Below are 20,961 nucleotides of genomic sequence, written 5' to 3'. Positions count from 1 at the left end.
AGGAGGTGAAGGTTAATTTTTACTTTGCCACTCTTGACCTCTGCATTCAGAGCATAACTGAAAGGTTTAGCATTGAGAACCAACCTCTTCTCAAACACACTGCCTGCCTCACAAGACCATCTTTAGAGAAGATCCCAAACCTGAAACAGCTGTGTGCATACTACGAAGGGGATGTAAATTCAAATCAAGCTGAAATAGAATACAAACTCCTGATACACAGATTAAATAGAGAAAACACACCGCCCTGCAAGATGTTGGCTATTTATCAGTTCCTGCTTCAGAATGGTCTTGTTGAAGCATATCCTGAAATTAGCAAAATGTACCAGCTCATTATCACTCTGCCAGTCACATCATGCAGCAATGAAAGATGCTTCTCTGCGCTAAAATTCATAAAGAACAGATTGCGTACCACAATGTTGCAGGAGAGAATGGCTGATCTGATGGTTATTGCTGTTGAGGCAGAGAGGACCCAAGATGTGAACTTAGAGAGAGTGAGGGATTCCTTTTGGAGCCTTGCAGACAGATGTTAGGGTAGGCATAAAAGTCCTCTAATTTGTGGTTTTATCATCTGTGTTTTAAGTTATTGGCATTGTGTATAGTCATATTTGTAAATTGATGCACCTGTAATTGTTGAGTGAAGAAGTTAAGATTGCACTATTTAAGAAAAGGGGCAGTATTGCATATCCTAATGTAGAAGTGAATGCCATGTTCAATATGTTTAACCATAACAGCAAAAATAATTGACTTGAGCACTTCTGTATAAACATACAGGGCTGGCCCTACCACCAGACGTCCCAGAGGAATGGACTTTACCATGACCCTCACCCACCTGAGAAATGGTTTTGCAACAGTTGTTACCCAGAATCATAAATCCAATGGCTAGCTAAAGCTCTTCTGTCTGGTTCATAGGTTAAATGTACAAGTTACAAGTTACTAGCTTTTCTGTTAGCTCATAAATTACTCTTTACAAGTTCCTTATTTAAAATATAATAATGAGCAGTGTAACTACAGTATTTCAATGATTTTACTAAAGTAATGTTACATATTAAATTTGATTTGATTACTTTTTTTTACATTTCTGTCAAATATTAATCATTTTCAAATAAACGGGGTAGTGTTAACCTTATTCAGCACTGAAATCTGTCAAACTACTTTCAAAGTCCTTCATCACATATTAATATTAATATTAAAATAACTTAATTTCAGAGCACACCAAAGTCAGACCTCAGCACCTTTATGTACCTTTAATGTAAGATCGTTCTTAGGCCACATACCAATTTAAAATCATAAAAACTGCAATGGTACTGTTTTTAAATCATGTGTAGGGTTGCTGCTAGCTCCGTTAAGGTATTTCTGTCCCTCCCAAACAGCATTGAAATGGTATGTTTAGCAGCCAGTATTAAGAAAAATTCAGGGGGAGAAACCCCCTGACCCCTCCTAACATGATCCATATCACCCGTTAGAAAACAATTGCAACGTCTCAGATTGTGCCCCCCCAGAATTTTGGCTTGCATGACACCCCTGACTGTATATTAGGCCTAAAGTTACTGCACAATAAGCAGAACACTATCCAACTCTTTGGTGTGTTCACGTGAATAGAGCGTCTGGCGCGAGTGATTTCAATGTTAAGTCAATGCATAGACGCGAATAGACAACCTCCGAAAATCGGCGAAACACATTTTTAAATAAACCGCACATTTGAGTTTAAAACAACTACATTCTCGCATGAAATACTTTTAAAACTACATTTCATGACACGATAACAGTAATATTTAGAACATTAACTGAATAAAAATGGTGGTTGAAAATGCTGCGTGAACTCAACTGGCAGAAGTCCCCCATGACGCGAATTTGCGTCTGTTGTGAAGTTAATTTCAAGCGCGAATGAAGCGTATGAACTCAAAATGTTCAAGCGTCCTTTTTCTGCCGTCTTGTGTTTAGTGGTTGTCAGAGCGCGCAGTGAGACAGCATGAGCAGGGCACCGCACACCCAGCCAATCATCATCGGATTTGCAACGGTGTCAGGGAGCTGATATGTAGCCACTACCCAAAGCATGACACCTCGCGATTTATTCAACCAAATTGTAGTAACGTGACACTTCACATTCTCAGTAAAGATAACGGCGTTGCAACGATGGGAAAAGTAATTAATTAGATTACTCCGTTACTGAAAATGAAACTCCGTTAGTAACGCCGTTATACTTAAATGCCGTTACTCCCAACACTGCTCAACAATGAAGAATTTTCTGTGGTCCCAGTCCTGTTTTACACTGATAACTCAAGCAATACACAAGCAAAGTAATACACTACCTGTCACGGTGTCTGGGTTGTGTTCCCTAAGGGTTCCACTAGGTGTCCTCAGTTCCCACGGTGTTTATTCATGTCCGTCAGTTCGTGCCCTTGCCTTGTCTTCTTGTTTAGTTTATGTTTTGGATGGATGTTTCCTATTGACCCCTGCCTGGACTGTTTATGCTGTTTGGATTACCCCTTAATAAAAGACTTACTTGCAATTGGTTCTATCTCCGTGCTTCATTGGATCCCGGCCGTGACAGAACGACTCCGTCCTTCTAGGAACCAGCGGTATGTCGTCTTTCCGTTCCCCAGCCAAGATGGCGGAGCGGCGAGCCAAGTATCTTCGGTTGTTCGCCCTCCGCCAAGAGGGAAATGAAGTGGGTGCCCTGGCTCAGGTGTTCTGGTCCCTGGCCGAGGGCATGGGCTACAATGATGCGGCCCTCAAGGACTATTTCAATGGCGGGCTGGATGATCCAGTGTCTCAGGAGGAGATGGCGCAGTTAGAGACACTGGAATTCTGGGAATTCGTGCGCTACCTGCAGCATCGGCTTCGGTGGGATGCCCCAGCCACTTCTGTCTCTTCCGGCGGGGTGGTCGTCAGCCCAGCACCACTGCCCAGGATTGCAACCAGCCAAGCGCCACAACCCAAGATGACCGCCAGTCCAGCCCCACTGCCCAGGATGGCTACCAGCCAAGCGCCACAGCACAAGATGGCCGCTAACCCAGCGCCAATGCCCAAATTGGCCACCGTTCCAGCGCCACAACCCAAGATGGCCGCCAGTCCAGCACCACTGCCCAGGATGGCTACCAGCCAAGCGCCACCATCCAAGATGGCCGCCAGTCCAGCATCACTGCCCAGGATGGCTACCAGCCAAGCGCCACAGCACAAGATGGCCGCTAACCCAGCGCCAATGCCCAAATTGGCCACCGTTCCAGCGCCACAGCCCAAGATGCCCGCCAACTCAGCGCCAATGCCCAAATTGGCCACCAGTCCAGCGCCACAGTACAAGATGGCCGCCAGCCCAGCGCCAATGCCCACTTTGGCCAACGGTTCAGTGCCACAGCCCAAGATGGCCGTCAGCCTAGCGCCACAGCACAAGATGGCCGCTAACCCAGCGCCAATGCCCAAATTGGCCACCGGTCCAGCGCCACAGTACAAGATGGCCGCCAGTCCAGCACCACAACCCCAGATGGCCGCCAGACCAGCACCACAGTACAAGATGGCCGCCTGTCCAGAGTCATGGCCCAAGATGGCTGCTTGCCCAGCACCGCTGCACAGGATGAGAGTCTCAGCTGACCCTTCAGAGTCGAGTCAGGTGCCCGTGGACCCTCCGGAGTCGAGTCAGGTGCCAGTGGACCCTCCGGAGTCGAGTCAGGTGCCCGTGGACCCTCCGGAGTCGAGTCAGGTGCCCGTGGACCCTCCGGAGTCGAGTCAGGTGCCAGTGGACCCTCCGGAGTCGAGTCAGGTGCCAGTGGACCCTCCGGAGTCGAGTCAGGTGCCAGTGGATCCTCCGGAGTCGAGTCAGGTGCCAGTCACCGCTGATCCTCCAGAGTCAGGGCTAGTCACCACTGATCCTCCAGAGTCAGGGCTAGTCACCGCTGATCCTCCAGAGTCGAGTCAGGTGCCAGGGAACTCTCCAGAGTTAGGGCTTATCACCGGTGACCTTCCAGAGTCAGGGCTTATCACCGGTGACCTTCCAGAGTCAGGGCTAGTCACCGATGACCCTCCAGAGTCAGGGCTAGTCACCGATGACCCTCCAGAGTCAGGGCTAGTCACCGATGACCTTCCAGAGTCAGGGCTAGTCACCGATGACCTTCCAGGGCCAGGGCTAGCCACCGATGACCTTCCTGATTCAGGGCTAGTCACCGATGACCTTCCAGAGTCAGGGCTAGTCATTGATGACCCTCCAGAGTCGAGTCGGGTTCCAGATGACCCTCCAGAGTCAAGGCTAGTCACTGTTAACCCTCCAGAGTCAGGGCTAGTCACCGCTGATGCTCCAGAGTTAGGGCTAGTCACCGTTGACCTTTCAGAGTCAAGTCAAGTCACCTTTGACCTTTCAGGACTGAGTCAAGTCACCGGTGATCTTCAAGGACTGAGTCAAGTAACCATTGATCTTCATGAGCAAATGCAAGTCACCAATGATCTTCATGAGCAGTGTCAGGCCAGCACCGATCTTCTGGAGTCCAGTAGAGACACCATGGAATTACCAGAGTCTCGTCCTCCCGTTGATCCGGCCGCACGGAAGTGGTGGGCTTCTGATCCGCCCTGGGGGCTTTGTGCATCGACCACAGGCATGTGGTGGTCTTCTGCTCTGCCCTGGAGGGCTTCCGCTGTGACCACAAGGGTGTGGTGGTCTTCTGCTCCGCCCTGGGGGGCTTCATGTTGTTTTTTCCTTTGGTTTTTGTGTTAATGTCTGTCCCTGTTCCTTTCTGTCAGTCTGGCCCTCCGTCCCTCCCCCTGAGCCTCCACCTGTCCACCTCCCTCCTGGTCTCTGTTTTGTGTCTGTCTTGGAGCGTCTGGGAGCCGCTCCGTAGAAGGGGGGTACTGTCACAGTGTCTGGGTTGTGTTCCCTGGGGTTCCACTAGGTGTCCTCAGTTCCCACGGTGTTTACCATTCAAAAGGTGTTTTTTTTTTTTTTAACACAAAATTATTAAGAATTGTTTCCAACATGAAATAAATGTTTCTTTAGCACCAAATCAGCATATAAAAAAGATTTCTGAAGGATCAAGTGACACTGGAAACTGAGTAATGGCTGCTGGAAATAAGCTTTGCCATGACACGAATACACTAATACACATGAATACAATGTTAATACATTAAAATAATAAACAGCTGTTTGTTTTAACTGTAGTAATATTACACAATAATAATAATACAAATAAATGCAGCCTTGGTGAGAGTTCTTTCAAAAACAAAAAAATCCTACAATCCCACACATTTGAATGGTAGTGTACGTATTTTTAAATTTTAAAGTATTTATAAAAAAATATTTAAAACCACTGTATATCTTTGGAATGAAGGAAAGAAACATTATACTTTTTTTTTTCAAAAGCAGTGAGTATGTTGTATAGCCTTCTTTGGAATGCTTGCTTAATAGACAGCTACAGACATACATTCATTAACGTTGCTTCATTGCAGAGTACACAGTTTGTGTAGGGCACATAATAATCTTTTGTTCTATTCATATTACCATATGCAGATACATAAATATGAATATAAATGAAATATATATAATGTGTGTGTGTATATATATATATATATATATATATATATATGTATATATATGTATATATATAAAGGCTGAAACGATTTCTCGAGTAACTCGATTACAAAAAAGATCGAGGCAAATTCCTCTGCCTCAAAGGCTCTTTAAATTTATTTTAAATCTCACGTCAGGTTCTTTCGCAATGGTTTTTTAATGTGACACAACGCGTTTACGTCACCGACAAAGCGGAAGCAGACACTAGCGCTGCGTCCGAAATCGCATACTGCAAGGAGTCAGCAGTGTTTTGATTTGAGATCGTGGGCAAACGTAAAGAGAACGTCGTGGCGTGTGTCCATTGCAAGATAGAGCTGGCATACCACAACTAGGGCCGCCCTATGATTTCCGCGATGCAGAAAACGTGGAGGGAATCGTCGAATCCAGTCATAAAAACGGAATTTACAGTTTAACGCAGAATGGCACGGAATTTGCCAAATTTTGAATGAATTAATCAAAAATAGGTCATTGCAATTACATCAAATCACGATATGATATCTGTAAATATTAAGCCGTAACAGTCTATATGTAAATATGAATCCTGCATGTTCTGCGTGTCTCTGTTAATAAGCATCTGACCGTTTGATTTGATTAAAACTAGCATCACATACACAGAACTGTAAAGGTACGTCAACCCGTCAAAATAAAAGTCCGGTTAAAGACTGTTCAGCAGAATGTACTGTACATTAGCCTACAACAAAAAAAAAATCAAACATTATTTTTTTAAGGTTTAATCGCACAACATTTATTCCATGTTTTATTTTTAATAGTAAATCCCCTTTGTTTACCAAAAAGTTAAGTTAATTTTCAATAATTAAAAGATAAATTAAATGAATGTTTTATGTGTTTAATGTTTAATGTGCCACTCAAAAATGCTTTATTTAAAACCCCAACTGAATGGCACTTAAATGCACTTAATTCATCTGTTATTTTTATTGTCATTGTTTACAGTACAAGTACAGACAGAGAAACAATGGGTAATAATTAAATGTTTATTTTTGATGCATGCATTGCATTCTATGCATTTAAAAAATACAAATATTTTTTTTTCTAAAAAAGGAAACTTGTTCATTTTAAGACACCCAGGAGTCTTATTTTCTTAAAAAAACATTTTATCCGATTACTCAAATAATCGATGGAATTTTTGGTAGAATACTCGATTACTAAAATATTCGATAGCTACAGCCCTAATATATATATACACATAATTAGGCTATAAAAAATTCATTTTACGGTGATTACAGTAGGCTAATAAGCACACATGACGCGGCATTCTGCATGCGCGCCGCTCTCTCCTCATGTTTGCGGCTGACTGCAAATGATCCTAATGAACAACTATGTCCGGAAAAAAGACATAAGCAGCCTGGCGCAGAGAAAAGAACAAGCAAAAAAGCCCAAGATGAAGCTATTGCATCTCTTTCAGGTAGTTACATTCATAATCCTGTTAAACTTTTTTGGCTGTTGACGTTAATAATGTTTATTTACATTAATTCATGTTTTAATTATCATATAATGAGCTCATTGACAACTTAGCCTCCAGAGCAAGCAGGAGTGTGCCTTTGTAAATTTTGAAATGTGGAATGCTCCAGCAGATCAGTGTTGATTTTCGGAGTGTCTATTTACACTTAGTGCAAATAGGCCACATTGTTGGAAGAAGCTATTTACACCAACTCTGCCTACCAACGTGTGGTTGGGCTAGTCAACAAAACAGAAGACTATGAGCAAACGTCAGCTTCAGTGGAGTAGATGGTAAATTGAGTGTTGTTGTTTTGAAGTGATCAGCCTGAGGTCAAATCTGCCTTTTGCCTAACTTTCTTTTCTCCATTTTCAAATCTCGTATTTCATCAGAAAGGCATTTATTTTCAACTAAATGAAGGAAATAATAGAAAAGATTAAAATAAATAATTACATTTCTGTATTTATCTTCATTTTTTTTTTTCAGGCTTACAGACCAAAAAATTATTTCAAGTTAGTATTAATTGTTCTAATGCTTTGCTTTTCCATAAGAATGGCTTGTTTTGCAGTATTCGTAAGGTCGAAGCTGAGCAAACATCACATTTCCTTCTTATGAAGTGACCCTGAAGTATTGTGACATGGCCCTTTGTGTTTCTCAATATTCTCTGTCATCGGATTGTCATGTTTCTTCACATTTGAATGTCATATCTTAAGAATCCAGTTTTGGGCTGTTACTTCCTGACATGTTCAAACAAAGATTTAATTTTCTTTTGTGAAAGGAGAGTACCAACTCTCTCCTTGTACTGTAGTAGTTACTGTCATAGTTTCTGGATATCGTATCATCAAATACTAGGGATGCTCTGAAATAAAAATTATTGGTCAAAGCTGAAACCGAATAAAGTAAAACACTGGACTGAATACCAAACATGGTTTTTCTAGTATTTAGAAAGAAAAAAATAAATTACAAAACAACCATTTAAAAATATTTAACATTTTTAACATTCTAACAGACAATATAGCCTACTAACAAAGCACAATTGAACTTAACTTGACCCCTTCTTTAATCAGGCATGTATTTTTACTGTACAATTAAAAGCAGCCTTGCTGAGAAGAGACTTTGTTTAAAACATTAGAAAACATTACAGATCCTAATTTGAATGCTATGTGTGAGTGTTATAATAAATGTATTACAACAGAGCTGTTGTAATGATTAGTATCATTATTATAATGTTATAATGATACTTTTTATTGTATTTTACAGAACAGTAGTAAAATTACAATACTAACTTATTAATCTTGCTTCTTCTCAGCTTTTATTTTGGCGGAAACATTTGCATGCGATTTATCGCGCAGCCCTACACAAAGGTCCTGATTATATCACATCTTTGTGAGACTGAGTCAATGGTGATGACTGAGACTGAGGAAAAGGAGCTGGCAGCATCATCAGAAAAAAAGCGATATTAATAAGGAAAACAGGAAAAGGGAAGTCATTATTAAAGCTATCACGGGCCTTTATCTTAACGTGCTAACATGCAATTGTTTCCATAAGGAGCTATTTCCACTTAATTCAACCCTTAAAATCACATTTATTAGTGTAGCCTAATAAATGTTGGTTGATTCTGTAGTATTAAATAAATGTTAAAAATAACATCGCAATTCATGATTGATGTTTAAGCATTAGTAGAGAAATAAGTAGAGAAAGAGGTTGGTGTGTGTGCACTGAAAATATCATTTATAAAGTTATAAAAAATAATTCACCCTCCTCACAGCTATATAGACCAAAACCACTTTTTGTACCAGGTTGTAAGCACATTTTTTCCCCTGCTGTAAAGTTGGGCATTTTAACATGGGGAGTCTATGGGATTAAATCCCTTTGGGAGCCAGCCTCGAGCGGCCAGTCGATGAATTGCAGTTTTAGTCACTTCCATGTTGGTTTCACGAGAGCGAGCGGGAGGATGCCACTCGGTGTAGACACAATAGAACAAATCAAATGTACATGTTTGGACCTTCAAAAGCAAAGACGTCGCTGTGTGTTCAAAGGACACAAGTTATAGAAAACAGTCTCTAGAGAAGAAAAAAAACTAGAGGAAAAATCTGCTCACACATCCCAGCACCCCCCCTCCAACTACAACTCTGCCTGCTGTCTGAGAACATGCCACCCACCTTCACTCCCTCTCTCTCTCACTCTCTATCTCTCTCTCTCTCTCACTGCAGCTTTTCCTCTCAACATCAGAGGTGGGTAGAGTACCCAAAAACTGAACTCAAGTAAAAGTAAAAGTACTTCTAGAAATATTTACTCAAGTAAAAGTAAAAGTACTAGTCTTGAATAGTTACTTGAGTAAGAGTAAAAAAGTATCGGATAAAAAATCTACTCAAGTAGTTAGTTACTAGTTACTTTGGGTCATATATACTGAGCCTATTTTTATTTAGATATATAGATAAAATGTATGTAATGTATGCGTGCGTGTATAAATGTATATATTTCATCAGCCTTTACTCCCAATTTATGTAATTTATTATAAAACCCTGTATGTTTACTTAAGTAACAGATTTAGGTGTCATGCCATAACATATTTTTAATACGACTGACTTTATATTAAATGTGAATTTAACATTGAAAGTTAATGTGATATAAATATTGCTACTAATCTTTAATTGTTCAGAAAGAGAGCAAATAACATTTACATTATTAAAGATCATTTTCACTGACAGTCTAGATTTCAATCACTCTCAGAAACTCCCATTAAAATCACTGAAACTGTTAACACTGTGAAATCAATATCTTAATTAAAGATTCGTACACACACATCTGCACTTTGTTGTTCCTGCGAGAGAATTCGCCAGAAAGAGGTCTCCAGTCAGCGAGCGAGTGAAGGAAACACCGGTATTTTAGCGATGACTCATCTGAACGCCTCTGATTGGCCAATGCTTTAATAAGCTCAAAAGAATCATGTGTGATTGGTTATAATGCGCAGCGCTGTATAAACGCATCTATCTCTGGCTCAGCGCCAGCAAGCAATCGCAGATCTGAATTTAGCAGCTGGACTTGCTGAACGTACTCGCACCGGTGTGACTGTATTAAAATTAATAAAATCTTAATCGGCTATTTTTTGTCTTTTGGAAGCTGCATTCAACTTGACTCCCCTCTGTTATAAGCCACACACGTACAACAAACTAATGTCACAGTGGTATCGTGTACTGTAATCGAATGTAGCCCAAGTTATTACCTGTTAAACAGTAGACAGCACACGCGGTGTTCATCTAATAAGGATCTCCATCGCTAGCAAATAATAGCCTTTGCAGATTTGCTTTCAATTCAGTGCAGTTCCATCGCCCCGTTTTCAACGCTCTTTCTGTTCTTAAACGTTACAACTCTGAATGAACCACTTAAGATGCTCAGCGCGTGCGGCAGGGAACTGAACGACTCATTCAAACTGATTCATGAACCAGTTCACTCGTTTGCCAATTGGTTTGATCAAGCCTTTGAACAGAATTGACTCAAAAGAATGAATCATTCGCGAATGGGCATCGCTCATTGCCCAGAGAAAAGTAGACGGCGCGTTTGGAATAAACTGAAGCATTTATAACATTTATTGCATTAAGATAAAGTAACGAGAGGAGCGTCGCCCACAGTAACGAAGTAAAAGTACAGATTATTCCCCAAAAATTTACTCAAGTAAGAGTATAAAGTACCCATCTTTAAATATACTCCGAAAAGTATTAGTTACCCCAAAAAATTACTCAAGTAAATGTAACGAAGTAAATGTAACTCGTTACTACCCTCCTCTGCTCAACATTAACGTAGACTAACCATGTTCCCTACAAACCAATGTTCGGTATAGGTGACGTTTTAGCGCCGACTGCTGAATAAACAATTCCAGGTCATAGATAAACTATATATCTTTATCATTCTTATGTCTCCCTCTAGACAGAGACCCATCCGCTGTTTGTTTCAGTAAGATTTGAGAACGTTTGTTAGGTGCGCCCACTAGTCGCTGGCTTGCGGTGAATTGAAAAGTGTACGGAACATGTTTAGTCTACGTTACTTCCATTGTGGTTCAACTCTGAAGTCTGGCATTTTCTGTTTGTGCTTAAAGTTTGCAGGATGTGCCCTGACTTTCCTATTCCATTTACACACTTAAGGTGTGGTCACTTTAGCAAAATGTCAGGTGTCATTAGTTCGGCGATGTGTAGTGCATAGCTAACACAGAAATTAATTTCAAACCAAGCAGCTTTCTGATGGTTTAATCCGCAGAAAACTCTTAGGGTGTGGATTTCTGCAAATTTTGGGTGTAAAAAGATTGAACGGTCTATTGTCAATAGTGCTGTGATGTATAAAGCACAGCTCACACAGAAGTCCCTTTGAAACCAAGCAGCTTTCTATTACTCAACATGAATCCATGTGACCAACTTAAACACATTGTGATATTTGCTTTTGGAAATGTTCCAGTTTTGGTTGAAATTCCTGATTGTGTTATTCCCATGAAAATGGTCTAAGCGAGATCCGCATTTTTTTACCCTGTCCACTAGAGCTGTAATTTTTAAGGCCCGACAGGACCCGAGCCCGACAAGTAAATTTTGATTGACAGTTTTTTAAAAGCCCGAACCCGTTTACAGCCCGACATTATTCAAATGTGTGCACACACACAGTTCTTTTGCCTTTTGTCAAGAAAAAGTCATTTATACATGTTTTAACATAATTTATTCATAACTAACGTAGACTAGGCCACTTGAAAGTTGGAATAAAGAAATAACCTCTGTAACATCGTAACATCTCAGCACTCTAAATAGACATAGGCTCATTTAGCATTTAAATAGACCAACGCACCAATTAAACAAGTCTTTTTTTAACAAATTAAATTAAGATTAATTTTTAATTAAGATGGGTATTTGGCAATAACGAAATTAAGATAAAGGCTCCGCCGGATTTGCTTCACCACTAGCAGATGATATTTAATAAAAGAATAATGCCAAAATTAGCGTAAATACTCTGCCAACATTATGCATTTACAGAGGTGGGTAGTAACGAGTTACATTTACTTCGTTACATTTACTTGAGTAATTTTTTGGGGTAACGAATACTTTTCGGAGTATATTTAAAGATGGGTACTTTATACTCTTACTTGAGTAAATTTTTTGGGGAAAATCTGTACTTTTACTTCGTTACTGTTAGCGACGCTCCTCTCGTTACTTTATCTTAATGCAATAAACGTTATAATGCTTCAGTTTATTCCAAATGCGCCGTCTACTTTTCTCTGGGCAATGAGCGATGCCCATTCGCAAATGATTCATTCTTTTGAGTCAATTCTGTTCAAAGGCTTGATCAAACCAATTGGCAAACGAGTGAATTGGTTCATGAATCAGTTTGAATGAGTCGTTCAGTTCCCTGCCGCATGCGCTGAGCGTCTGAAGTGGTTCACTCGGAGTTGTAACGTTTAAGAACAGAAAGAGCGTTGAAAACGGGGCGATGGAACTGCACTGAATTGAAATCTGCAAAGGTTATTATTTGCTAGCGATGGAGATACTTATTAGATGAACACCGCGTGTGCTGTCTACTGTTTAACAGGTAATAACTTGGGCTACATTCGATTACAGTACACGATACCACTGTGACATTAGTTTGTTGTATGTGTGTGGCTTATAACAGAGGGGAGTCAAGTTGAATGCAGCTTCCAAAAGACAAAAAATAGCCGATTAAGATTTTATTAATTTTAATACAGTCACACTGGTGCAAGTACGTTCAGCGAGTCATATTATCAGCTGCTAAATTCAGATCTGTGATTGCTTGCTGGCGCTGAGCCAGAGATAGATGCGTTTATACAGCGCTGCGCATTATAACCAATCACACATGATTCTTTTGAGCTTATTAAAGCATTGGCCAATCAGAGGCGTTCAGATGAGTCATCGCCAAAATACCGGTGCTTCCTTCACTCGCTCGCTGACTGGAGACCTCTTTCTGGCGAATTCTCTCGTCAGAAACAACAAAGTGCAGATGTGTGTACAAATCTATAATTAAGATATTGATTTCACAGTGTTAACAGTTTCAGTGATTGAAATCTAGACTGTCAGTGAAAATTATCTTTAATAATGTAAATGTTATTTGCTCTCTTTCTGAACAATGAAAGATTAGTAGCAATATTTATATCACATTAACTTTCAATGTTAAATTCACATTTAATATAAAGTCAGTCGTATTAAAAATATGTTATGGCATGACACCTATATCTGTTACTTAAGTAAACAGACAGGGTTTTATAATAAATTACATAAATTGGAGTAAAGGCTGATGAAATATATACATTTAAACACGCACACATACATTACATACATTTTATCTATATATCTAAATAAAAATAGGCCCAGTACAGTATATATGACCCAAAGTAACTAGTAACTAACTACTTGAGTAGATTTTTTATCCGATACTCTTTTACTCTTACTCAAGTAACTATTCAAGACTAGTACTTTTACTTTTACTTGAGTAAATATTTCTAGAAGTACTTTTACTTTTACTTGAGTTCAGTTTTTGGGTACTCTACCCACCTCTGTGCATTTAAGACTCAATGAATATTTAGTTATCATTTGGAAAAACCTTTACTAACAGAGATTAGACTAAGCCTACATGTTTTTGTGGAGGAAAATGATTGAAACCACTGTAGATGGCTTCAGCGCGTTCCTGCGCTCACTGATGGTGCGTCATTATTCACTCATTATTCTCATATAAACATGGTCAAAACTTTTCCAACTTTTTTGCTGGTACAACCAAAACATAATCAGATTAATCACCAGAGGCAAGCCTCCGTAACACTTACTCAGCATCCATTTTCGCATCTTTTTCGCGCTAATCGAAGCACATCACATGACCGCTCGGTTACCTCGCAAACCTGAGCGCGAGCCTGGCCCGAGCCCGCGTAAGATAATATAAATTAAGCCCGAACCCGTCGGGTCCCATCGGGTCCCGTCGTGTTCGAGCAAAGATATTCAGCTCTGTCCACTTCTTCACTTCCTTTTCTTACCACCTTTGTCTCAATCATCTCATACTCTTTTGTTCACTGTCCTCCTTTTCCTATTGTTCTACATCATATTTTCCTGTCTTTTTTTCCTAATGTCTTTTTTCTTTGCTCGTTTCCTCATGTGACATGCCCAGCTCTCTCTCTCTTTCTCTCAGTTCCTCTTTCACTGGCCAAGACCCAGATGTCTGCTCTTCGAATTAGCGAAAATAGCAGCTGCATCTGGCAACTTTCTTTGCACTCACACATGAATTAAAATACTCTTTCCGAGACTCACTTGCACTCAGACAGAGATGCAGACAGTGGAGTCAGTTCCTCGATCCAGGGGGCCAGAACCGAGAGAGGGGGTCTCTTCAGTGTGTTGTGTCATAAGACGCTCATCAGGAAGCACCTGGCCTAGAAATATCCTTACAATCTTCTGCTTATTCACATCAGTTAATTTTTAGACTACGTGAAACTTCTCTAACGTCTCTAACTTGTTACACTCCCTCAGCTATAGTCAATAGTAGAAGCAAAAAGAAGTGGCTTATTTAAAGAAAAAGTGAAAGTGAGATAGCGGGAGAGTGGTGTGTATTATGCAGCTGTTTAGTATGCTATTCACATCGTAGCACTCCATTCAGGTCTGTCACACTGAAAAATGGCTTGGTGGCAGTTCCTTTAGCTCCTTACCCACCGCAATTAAGTAAATGGAACCAGGACTCGGTCAGTCCCCTCCCACACTGCATTGATTTTTTTTATTTATTATTATTCTCTTGCAAGGGAATGGACACAGTCAGCAAATGACATCAGTACATTTAGATGTTTTAAAAACAAAATATAATTATGCTTTGGAGAATGAGTTTGTGTCACCAGCAGCAATATAGTTAGAAGTGCCCTGGGTGTGTCTTTATGAAGGCCGGACTATGATAGAGAGGGCTGGATGGACAAGATCAACTGAATTTGAAGAAGATATGGAGAAACGAAGACTCCCAGAGCAAGGAATTAAAGTGATTTTAAACCAGTGATGCTGAAAAGTTCTTTGTAGCGTGCCTACAATATAAATACAATATCATGAGCATGCAGACATCAACACTGCAGTAGTAATTATGTACAGTTCTACTTGTACATGGTTTGATTTTGGGTAGGGAAACAACGGGTTCTGTAGATTTAAAAAGGTGTGTGCTGTATGGTGAGCATGATTTCGTTTAGTACAACTTGTTCCTGGATCAACATCCTTGTTGATCCTGGAACGACATTCCAATCAACCAATCAGAATTGAGATAAAACTACTCTCTTGTTAATCAGCTATCATTTCCCACTGATTTTAGGAATATATTATGGGTAAGGTTAGATTTAGGGGTAGGGACTGGGTTAAATTGATATTTTTGGAGAATAATGTTGATCCAGGATCATTAGAAGATGTTGGAACATGTCTTATTTGGCAAAATCACAGGGACTTGTGTGGTATGTCCAGTATCTGCTCTGCATGGAGTGACTGACAAGAGAAGCAGTTTTTTAGAATAGTTAGTCAAATTGGATTATTATTTTATTATTTATTTCTGGAGGAATGAAACCATGGCTAAAAATGTTATTTCTTTAAAAAAAAAAGAAAAAAAGAGAAATGCAAATTAACCAATAACAGAAGTAAAGTGCAGAAAATGCGTTTTTAAAAATTGTTAACCCAAAACTGTTCTTGATTTTGGGTAAGTAATCATAAAGAAATCAACAGGTTTATTGGATCATTTTGTTTTATTTTGCTGGAGAAAACAAATGAAATAGCTAATGGTGTTAATAAACAAAACAATATTTAAATGACAATGGGACAAAAAAAATTAATCAAAATAATATACAGAAGCTAACACACAAGAGGGAACAAGTGTTGCCACAGTAAAAGATACAGTTGCAGGATAATTAATGCTCACTCATTCTGCATCCTCAGTCACAGCAGTTTCAGTGTGCGAATGGCTGTTTTTGAGTGAGATTTCCTGTTCTTATTCTCACTGTCTCTCTGTTTGTTCGCTGCCATTGGGCATCCACACCAACACTGTTGCTGCACCCTCAGGCCTACAGGGGTTGCTATGTTTACAGCAGTTATCACTCAGCCTGTGCGATGTAAACACTGGGAGAGAAGAGTCTTTAACACTTATTTTTTTCATTCTCTTTTTTCCTTCTACCAGTGCACGTCATGTTATAAAAGAATCCTGATTTGTTGTTGACTTGAGGCTTTTTTATGTGAATGAGGGAATGGAAACTTCCAAATGTTCTCCAGTTGTCCTTTAACTTATTGTACGCTTACCTCCCCGTTAAAGTGAGCACATAGTGCCTTCTGCTGGTCACGGTGAAGTACTACACCCTCGGTATGTTTAAAAGCATTCGGACTGGGTGACTCATCAAATATAGTTTGGAGGTTCAGTGTAATGAAGCACCTCTTTATAGCTCACTCTTTGATCCTAGTTTTGTTTAGGGATCTTGGATTCTCCTTTGTGATAACACACATCATGCTTTCTTTCTTGTAGGTGTCTACATCTTGATTGCTGTCGGTGCTTTGATGATGTTTGTTGGATTCCTCGGTTGCTATGGAGCCATACAGGAATCCCAGTGTCTTCTCGGAACAGTGAGTAACAAATCCTGACCTCTCGGCAAACTCCTCGAATCACATGATGCCAAAAAATTACTGGAACGTATGCATTGACTGTAAACCACCCTGTAAAAAAGGAAAAAACGGTTCAAACAATATATCGATTATATTGGTTTATTTTGATTTAATTGAATCATTTTAGCTATTCACTGAACTTGTTAAGGTACCATGACTTGATTTTATATAATTATTTTTACACTACAGTTCAAAAGTTTGAGGTCAGTAAGATTTTTATTTTATTTTAAAATTTTTAAGCATTTAAATAACAAGAAATGTTTCTTGAGCTTATTGGTTGCTTATGTCACTGTTACTGCCATTGGCAATCCATACATATTGGTGTCCATTGTAAATTAAGGAACACTTTCATAGGTTAACTCATTAATAAGAACCTTATTAATAAATCGACTAAAAATGTAATAGTTTTTCATTTAGGTACTTCAACTTTATTGCATTTAGGGAAGACTAATTATAACATCTGTGCCCCTTGTATGCATCAGTTGTAAACTGGTGTGTAACACTATAAAAACTTCATAATCACCGGAAGAAGGAGGCGGGAACCGGCGGACATTTAAATACAACTTTAATAACAAAATAAACACAAAACAGCATGACAGCCCCTCGCGGACGACTGCCGTGCACAAACAAAACCAAAACACAAAATAAAGCCCAGACCTGGTCCTCTCTCGTCCTTCACTGTCGTCGCTCCTCTTTTTTTTATCCTTCCAATCTCCTCCGTGGGACTCGAGATCGGTGGGTGGAGCAGGTGTCGCTCATTTCCAAATCACTCCACAGGCCTGGCTCCGTTCCCACGGCTCTCAGCCCTGCCCCACTCGTCACACGGGGCATTTGATTTTAGTGAATATTTGTCAGTTACACACAAACACATATCAAAAGTATAACATTTAAATCTCTCTCTAAAGAATGAATCCACATTATTGTTAATTACGAATTCAGTGAAAGTTTCCTGACCATATACAGTACACAGCCCTTTTGTTTCTCTCCCACAGTTCTTTGCCTGTCTGGTCTTTCTGTTTGCCTGTGAGGTGGCTGCTGGAATCTGGGGATTCATGAACAAAGACAAGGTCAGTTTCTCTGACACACATGCATACACCGTATCAAGCTGACACATAAACTTCTGTTTACATATTTGTAATTATACTTTTTTTTTCCAGATCTCCGAAGAGATGATCAATTTCTATGACTCTGTGCATGCCCAAAGCGGTTCATTTATAAACAATGAGCAAAAGCAGGCTGCTCTTACTGTCTTGAAGGTCTTTCATGAGACTGTAAGTGGTCCTCACATTCACACTCAAACTCCTCTCAAACTAAATAATAGTCAAGATGGTAAAGACATATTTCTAATCACTGTCATCTCTGGATTTCAGCTTCACTGCTGTGGCAAAGGATCCATTTCATCAGCTGCTGATATGTGGTTCACAGACAGCTGTCCTAAAGACTTGACAATTCCTCAAGTAAGAAGTCTCCCCTCAGTAAACCCTCATATTGAAGAATTCTCATCCAAATCATTCCACATAGCATGACAAAAACCTGTTTGTCCATATTTCAGGGCTGTCACTCCAAGATCAGAGAGCTTTTCTCTGAGAAGCTCTATTTGATTGGCATTGCTGCTTTGGTTGTTGCTGTTATCATGGTGAGTGAGTCCGAGTGTGTTTGTATAGGGACCTGTGTGTTAAGTTATATTCTACTAGCGTCTGATGTTGCTTGTATCACATTTTACCCTTATTTTACTCCTTTTTTTCTTTCTTTCAGATCTTCGAGATGATCTTCAGCATGGTGCTTTGCTGTGGCATCAGGAACAGCCCTGTTTACTGAAACAGAGGGGCAAGAAAATACCTTTAAAACATTAGCCAAAAAAAAATACTGTTTTATATCTACCATCTCCTATTTTGTTTTGTATCTACCATTGTTTCGAAATGTAGTCAACCTATCCAGTTCCTGAAGTCTCAGAATAATTTGTGTGCATTTTTGTTCAAATGTTGCCATTGAACCACCAACAGCTAGTCTGCTATTGTTCATGCTGTAGTTGGTAAAGACCAGTTGAGATCTGTAGACTTGCACACACACACACACACACACACACACACACACAGAGAGAGAGAGAGAGATAGGGAGTACATTATCACATGAAGAATGGATACATTTTTTTTGCTTGTAGTTTTTTTGTGTTAACTGTTTAGTTCTGCTATTGCTATTGGTTAATGTCATTCTTTTCATATGTAAATGTATAAACTGTATATATTTGCAGCCCTGTATGACTCTTAAGCATGAATCTGATATTGAACGCTCGTGTCCATCTTCCTCTCTGAGACTGCTGTTTGTATGTTCAGGTTTCTTCCTGAGAAACCACTAAATAAACAGTGTTAGCTAGGTGAGAGAGAAAGTCAGAATACAGTGCTTATTGGAAGTGAGAGTAAAAGGATTGAGAATGTTAGGGACCCAGGTATACTTCGTTTTTCATGTGCACAGTGGAACGCGTAAACCATTCAAAAATACAATAAATATATATATTCCCTCTCTTTCAAAAACATCAACATTCTGGGTTACAGTGAAGTAATGAGGCCGATTCGTAAACATTAAAATACTCACTGTTTAACATAACACTGTTTAGCCTTTTCTTTATAACTTTACAACTTAAAATTAGTATAATTAAAACTTATTACTTAAAACAACTTCACAGCTCAAAGCATATGCCAGCTTTAACAGATGCATTAATGTAAGTGCTTTTATAAAATGACACATTTCTGCCTTTTAATTCTCCAGAAATGTACATAATTCACTTTGATTGGGACAATTTAAGTGTCCCACCGTTGCATTGGTTTCTGCATTTTTCAACTGTCAAAATTAGTTTTTGTGGCAGCATTACGCCATAAATGTTAACTGAACTTAACCTGTGAATTGTATTGAACCTGGAATATAACTTTAATGGCAGAAAGGGCACTGATCTATGATCATTGTGTTTCTTATATATGAGATCACATGGACGAGAGAGCTGATCCTAGATCAGCATTCTTGCAGTGGAAAGCCAAATGCTTAGAATAGTACAATCTACACTCTCTTTCTCAATACTGTAATGTATTTTCTTACATAGCCATCATTTAAGGAGCTGGACCACATGAACATTCACTGCCCCAGTCACTGAAGTTCTGCCCCTCTTTACAATCATCCAAGCTAGAGAGGATTCATGCATACCTACTAGCCTTATAAATGAAACACCCTATCCCTTAATCACTTAGCAAATCAGACTGATTCTCAATGGAACCGCCTATGTCATAGCTGTGATGTGTTATATTATATCGCTTAACTGCAAAATCCAAGGAGTGGTGCTTATGTACGTGTGATATCTGTTGACAGCGAGTTCAGAAGGACAGGCTTGATTGGACTCTACTGCCACCGATGTAGTTGCTGTAATACCTTGTCTCCTTCAATAGGTGGCATACAAATACTATTCACTTTGAAAACTGGTGACTGCACCCTTACTATGCCCGTGTACATGTCTGTATATTGCACTTATTCTTCTAGACCACATACGAAGCGCCCTCATCCCTGATGCATCAGATTCGTGGTTTACTACATGCATTATGCAACCCTGTCTTGTTAGCAGATATTGCCTATGCTGATATGCTTAAAAATGTGTCTTGTAATATGTACAGCTATATAATATACTAATGACCATGTGAAGACAATGTATGCCTTTAATTGTGGTATTGTTTTTTTCTGGTACTTTTCAACAAAAAAAAACAATGCAATGATTTCATTTGAAGCATGTACGAATTTTCAGGGTCCTGAAAAGACAAGCATGATCTTATTAAATATTATGAAGGCGAAACAATTGTTTATGAAATGAGCCGTTGTTGTTACAAAACATCAGGGTATTTGAATACTATCAGTTATAACTGTTGTGTTGAAAGGATCTCATACTTATCTGATACCCAAATAGACAATTGTAACTCAAGCTCTCTTTACCCTGACACACCAACGTCTTGTTTTGTTGCCCAAATATTTAGGGATTAAATGTATTTCACAAATAACATCTCTTAATTTTGTTCTTTTGTCTACATTATTCCCTTGTTGGTTAAAAGAGATATAAAAGTTCACTTCTAAAAATAGGAATGTTGTCATCAAATATAACTGATCCTCGTCATACCCTTTTTAAATAATGGAATTTACATTTCTTTGTATAAAGAATTCAGAATCTGTTTCCATCATAAATCATGTTTTGTGCATCAGCACATTCTTCTGCTGTCAGTCATAAATTCTATTGTAAGAAAAAAAAAGTCTATATTTATTTTGGTATTTTATTTCTTTAT

At 39.4% G+C, this 20,961-nt stretch overlaps 1 protein-coding gene across 1 annotated transcript in view; it reads left to right on the top strand.

Annotated features, from left to right (window-relative positions):
- LOC132105811 (CD81 antigen-like) overlaps positions 1-19,034 on the top strand; it is a 43,099-nt gene extending 24,065 nt beyond the window's left edge. Inside the window, exons 3-8 of the mRNA XM_059511232.1 lie at positions 16,512-16,609; positions 17,641-17,715; positions 17,806-17,919; positions 18,019-18,105; positions 18,201-18,284; positions 18,404-19,034. Of these exons, the coding sequence (XP_059367215.1) occupies positions 16,512-16,609; positions 17,641-17,715; positions 17,806-17,919; positions 18,019-18,105; positions 18,201-18,284; positions 18,404-18,466 (521 nt within the window). The 3' untranslated portion in view covers positions 18,467-19,034. The remainder of the gene's footprint in view (positions 1-16,511; positions 16,610-17,640; positions 17,716-17,805; positions 17,920-18,018; positions 18,106-18,200; positions 18,285-18,403) is intronic.
- Positions 19,035-20,961: the final 1,927 nt, after the last annotated feature.

The sequence above is a fragment of the Carassius carassius genome, chromosome 2, assembly GCF_963082965.1.
Source record: "Carassius carassius chromosome 2, fCarCar2.1, whole genome shotgun sequence".
NCBI classification, from domain to species: Eukaryota; Metazoa; Chordata; class Actinopteri; order Cypriniformes; family Cyprinidae; genus Carassius; species Carassius carassius.
Note: the sequence above shows the minus strand (reverse complement) of the source record. Positions and strands in the feature narration are given on the sequence as shown.